We start from the raw sequence: 4,957 nt of genomic DNA on the forward strand, positions 1-4,957 counted from the left end.
ACCTCGATGCTTGACACATGTTTAATTTATGGATTCCAACGTAATCGGAATTCAAGTCCACATTATAAAACATTTTTGTTGTCACCTTGAAATCCAAACCCCATATTTGTTGAATTTTATCATTCCTAGCGAGCATGGAACAAATTTGATTTCACTCTTCCTTTGCTTATTAAAAGACCAAAATATCTTTATTATATATATTAAAAAGCAATTAAAAATGAAATTTCAATTATATATTATATATATTTATAATAAAAAAAAAAAAAGTTGATTTCCAAAACAATTTTACGAACCAAACAACCTAGAATTTTACTTTGACCAACCAACACATTAAAAAATCGGATTATCATATATGATCTAATGATCATTTCAAACTAAAGCTCAAAACCCCGAACTTCTAGTAGAAAAAACATATTATCACACGCTAAAAAAAGAACAACACTTTCATAACGTTTTCTTATACACAATAGTAGTTCTTCCTCACAAGCTCGACCTGCAATAGGAAATCAACATGTTTAAAACTATAAAAAAAAAAAAAATTATTCTTCCAGCAGCCTCTAAGCTAGCCCATATTGTCCAAACTCATAGTGGCCCATTGGCTAGCTGACATAAGAAGTGAAGGAAACTTACTTTTGTCTCCATTTTAAACCCATGAGCACGAATAAAAGAAGTGAAGAAGGGTTGATTGATTTTATGGATGAAAACTATATGATTTATTTGACATTCATTGCTGCAGCCATTGTTCTCAACTTTTGAGCAATTTCTAGAAAAGATGGTCTTTCATGTGGATCAGCAGACCAACATCTTTCCATTAATGACTTCCATTCAGGATCACACCATGTTGGTATTGTTGGACGTAACGTTCCATTCACAATTCCTCCTATCACATCAATTACCAATGTACTTTCATTAATTTGTGAATTATAAAATCCTACCTTTTTTTTACTATTACTCTATTAGAATCAAAGAACATACCAATAATGGAAGCACAATGCATATTTGTATAAGGTTCATCTCCAGTGAGTAGTTCCCACATGACAACCCCAAATGAATAAACATCAATCTACATTTAAAAAGACAATGTTACAATATAAAGAAAGGAATGGTCATGGAGGGTATTATTGTAAATTCATAATATACCTTTTCTGTTACCATTTGACTTTTTCCACTAAGAAGCTCAGGTGCCATCCAAGGCAAAGTTCCACGAACACCTCCAGATACCATTGTTTGTTGTTTTACCTTCGATAGGCCAAGATCTCCAATCTAAAATAAATAAATGCAAAATGACTGATATGCACCTTAACCGATGTCCCAAAATGATTCATTTAATACATACCTTGCAAATTGGTCTATGTGGATCTCTCATGTTTACTAGCAAATTTTCACACTTTAGGTCAAAGTGTACGATATTCTTTCCATGCAAATATTCCATTCCAAAAGCAGCATCCATGGCTATGATAAGTCTTTTACGCCGATCTATCGTTCTGTATATAAAATAAATTTTCACCCCATTCCAAATAAATAAATAAATAAAATATTAGATGAAAATGATAACGAAACCTGTCCTTTTTCTTTAAAAACTGCTTTAAAGATCCATTGATCATGTACTCTGTTACAGTTGCCAAAGACCCATCTGGCCCATCACGAACTATACCATAAAAGGAGACGACATTTGGGTGGTGCAATGAACTTAACATTGACGCCTCCTTCCAGAAATCTGCAATCTGTAAATAAAAAAAAAAGTCAAATGACCAATATGCCCATGAAAGAAAGAGGAAAAGAATGTATATGCCTACCATACGTTCCCTTTCAGATGGTTTTCCAGCAAAGCAACTGGCTTTAATTCTCTTGATTGCAACATCAGAACCCTTCCACTTTCCATGATAAACAGCTCCATATGTACCTGATCCTAACTGGCGTATCTCCTCCAAATCATCGTTCTTTATGGTCTAAAATGTAAAATATTAAATGTAATGAAACTCATTTCCCAACATTCTTAAAAACCAAAGTTGAGGGGTAAATAAGTAAACAAACCTGCAATCCTCTAGCAATGGCTTCCTCCTCAGCTTTTGTTGGTTCAATCTTTGAAATGCTTTCAGTCCCAGTATCAGAGTCCAACTCCAAATCCTCAGGTGCATCCTACAATATAACAAGCATTTGAGAATAACTCGTGTTGAGGGGTAAATAAGTAAATTTACTCACCACAACATCTAATTCTTGAGTGGGTTCCCCTTTGACCTCAACAACTTTCTCAAGGGCAGAATCAACAACTTCTTCAACTTCACCTTTGACCTCCTCAACACATTCTAAAGCTGCTTTTTTCACAGATTCAACAAATTGAGGAACAAAATTCAAGTCTTCGCCTTTAGCTTCCCCTTTTTCATGAGAATGAGAAGCATTGACTCCAAGGGAATTTGTTGTTGCTTGCTCTGATTCCTTCAAACTTTCAGAACCATTTCTTCCATCTATCTTTATCAATGGTTCAGTGTTGTCATTGGTGTTTTGTGTTGTTTTTCTATTCATGGTGTTCAAAGAAAGTGATTTATGGTCAACGAAACTTGGTGATTGGTCAAACCCCAGCACCGAATCATTAGATTGGACAGGGATAACAGGTTCAGGAGCTATGTTATGATCCTCAAGATTGTAAGAATTTGGCAGAAGTTTCAAAGGGCGTACAGGGTAATAATCAGATACATCACTCTCATTGTAACGTGTCAATTTATGAGTGGGGTCCACCAAAGGATTCAGATGCTCCACCTCAATTCGAAGCCTAGGAATACCATTTTCTTGTTGTTGTGGTGAAATTGGTGTTTCATTTGATGGAGACCCATGCATTGGGCTTTGAACATCTCTCCAATAAGAATTTTGTATGTGTCCATTATTAGATGATGAATGTTGAATATTCTCAGGTCCATAAGCATATGGAAAGTTTCCATATCGAGTAATTTGATCATGAAACATTTCATTACCAAATTCATGTCTATGACGAATGTAATGTGTTCTATCATCACGTGAGATATTATAAGGTGATGGAATTGGATAACTATCTGGATACCCTGTGGGCCCATTGTAGAAAGTTCTAGGTTCATTTTGTTCTCTAATGTAATATGGATGGGGGAATTGGTGGAATCCGTTTCCGGTGTTGGGTAATTCCGGAGTTTGGTTTCTTGAAAAAGGAGGAGTACATTGATCAAAAACATTGTTTCCTTCAAACATGTTGGTATTTGGGATTGGTAATTGGGATTGGTGATCAATTGGGGAAAGATGATTAACATGATGATGTCTGTAGTAATCTTCTGCTGCTGGTTCACCATAAGGACTATGATAATAAGAACATGAAGGAGAAGTTGGAAAGTCATTTCCAGGGTGTCTAGGGGAGTAGTATGCAGGGCTTAGAGGTTGTTGGTGTTGCGATGGACCCATATGAGGGATTGTAAGGTGATGCAAGTTAATAGGTGGCATATGTGTGTCATAGTTTCTTGGATTATGAATACCACCATCTAGATTTAACTGATTAAAGGAATATTCTGTTAACTGAGAGTCATCCATGGGAGACATTCCTTGAAACTCACTCATTTGTTGTTTTCCATACTCAGGGGAGTCATGAAGACTGTTCAAAGCATCTACATATCTTCTCTCACTATCTCTCCCATCGGTATCTAGAAAGTGTAGAGGATCATCAAGTTCAGAATTTGAAAACAAGAATACCCTAAGCCTAGTAAATCCATCCCCTGAACCTAACTTGTCGTATTCCTCCATCATATTTGTCACATCATCATCGTTCACTACTGAAACCAGAGCATCAAGATCTTCATCAGGTTGTTTATATTTCAAAACAGTCGCCCCATCAAACAATTCTTTCATCCTTGACATTAGTTCTTTGAATGCAATGTCTCTGGGAACACTTAAAATCCGTGTTTCACCACCAACGTACCTAAGTTTTCCGTCTTGTGGCCGTGGTAGTATGCCACCATTAAAGCTACATAAGATCTTCACGCGAGGAGTATCGTCGTTCCAGTTCCGGACTGAACCCGGAGAGGCTGTTAATGGAGTAGGGTTGTCCATTTGGACTTCTGTTTCCTCAATGCACTAATGAGTCCTTCGAAACCCTAATGGTTCCATCGTACATTACTCCATACCATTCAAGAAACACAATCGCCTCCGATATTTCGTTTCACGCTCTTGACTCTCCTGACAAACACAACATTTAGAATTTAATAAAATGTTTATTCAATCTCGGAACTAATTAAACCGAATTAACAAGAACGCAATGTATGATCCAATTCAATCCCTAATTTTTACCAAGATTCACAATGCGAATCCAACAGCGGAAATAAACAACAAGAAGAAATCAAAATGAAGTACCTGTAATTAGCGGATACAAGAAATCTACGATCACAAAATTCGAAATTTTGTCCCCAGCTACCGAAATTGTTAAGAAAACAAAATTTGCAGCCGAATTTTGTGCCTTTAATGCGGAGAAATATGCATTTACGAAAATCTCAAAGATAATAATAACGATGAAAAGCGAGAATACGGTTAGAGAGAGAAACAGCGATAGAGAGAGAGAGAGAGGAAGGAGAGGGTGAAATCGGAATTAATGGTGATGGGAGAGGAAGAGGAGGAGCGAAAGTATTGCTAATCGCACCCGATTATAGGTCAAAACCACTGCAAACATCAAAACCACTCTTAATAAACCACTATTAATAGGGTCAAAACCATTGAAATTTAGCAATAAAAATCTATGACATGACCGAACAATGAAATTACATCTTTAGTCCTTTACTTTATATTTTGTTTTCTATTTCAATCTCTTTTTATTTTCAATTATTTTACTTACAATCTTTTATTTTCTATTCTTTATAATTACAAACTTATTTTCTTAACTTGAATACAACTAATATAATTTATTTATTTTATTGATTTCAGCTTTTTAATTAAATTATATGTTTGTTGG

The 4,957-nt window shown here is 35.6% G+C and overlaps 1 protein-coding gene across 2 annotated transcripts; it reads right to left on the reverse strand.

The window, feature by feature from the left end:
* Positions 1–218: 218 nt before the first annotated feature.
* On the reverse strand, positions 219–4,652 carry LOC111909628 (uncharacterized). Of its 2 annotated transcripts, XM_042897812.2 has the most exons (10): positions 4,366–4,652; positions 2,203–4,191; positions 2,035–2,139; positions 1,797–1,949; positions 1,561–1,724; positions 1,337–1,484; positions 1,141–1,263; positions 976–1,063; positions 631–880; positions 219–493 (listed from the first exon to the last, which is right to left on the reverse strand). In XM_042897812.2, exons 2-9 carry the CDS (start codon positions 4,063–4,065, stop codon positions 714–716), a joined length of 2,811 nt encoding a protein of 936 aa, XP_042753746.1. In that variant the 5' UTR covers positions 4,066–4,191; positions 4,366–4,652; the 3' UTR covers positions 219–493; positions 631–713. The 2 variants fall into 2 exon arrangements, with proteins under 2 accessions (XP_042753746.1, XP_052622987.1); XM_052767027.1 differs by having other exon boundaries at positions 1,561–1,949.
* Positions 4,653–4,957: the final 305 nt, after the last annotated feature.

Source organism: Lactuca sativa, chromosome 8 (assembly GCF_002870075.4).
Source record: "Lactuca sativa cultivar Salinas chromosome 8, Lsat_Salinas_v11, whole genome shotgun sequence".
NCBI lineage: Eukaryota > Viridiplantae > Streptophyta > Magnoliopsida > Asterales > Asteraceae > Lactuca > Lactuca sativa.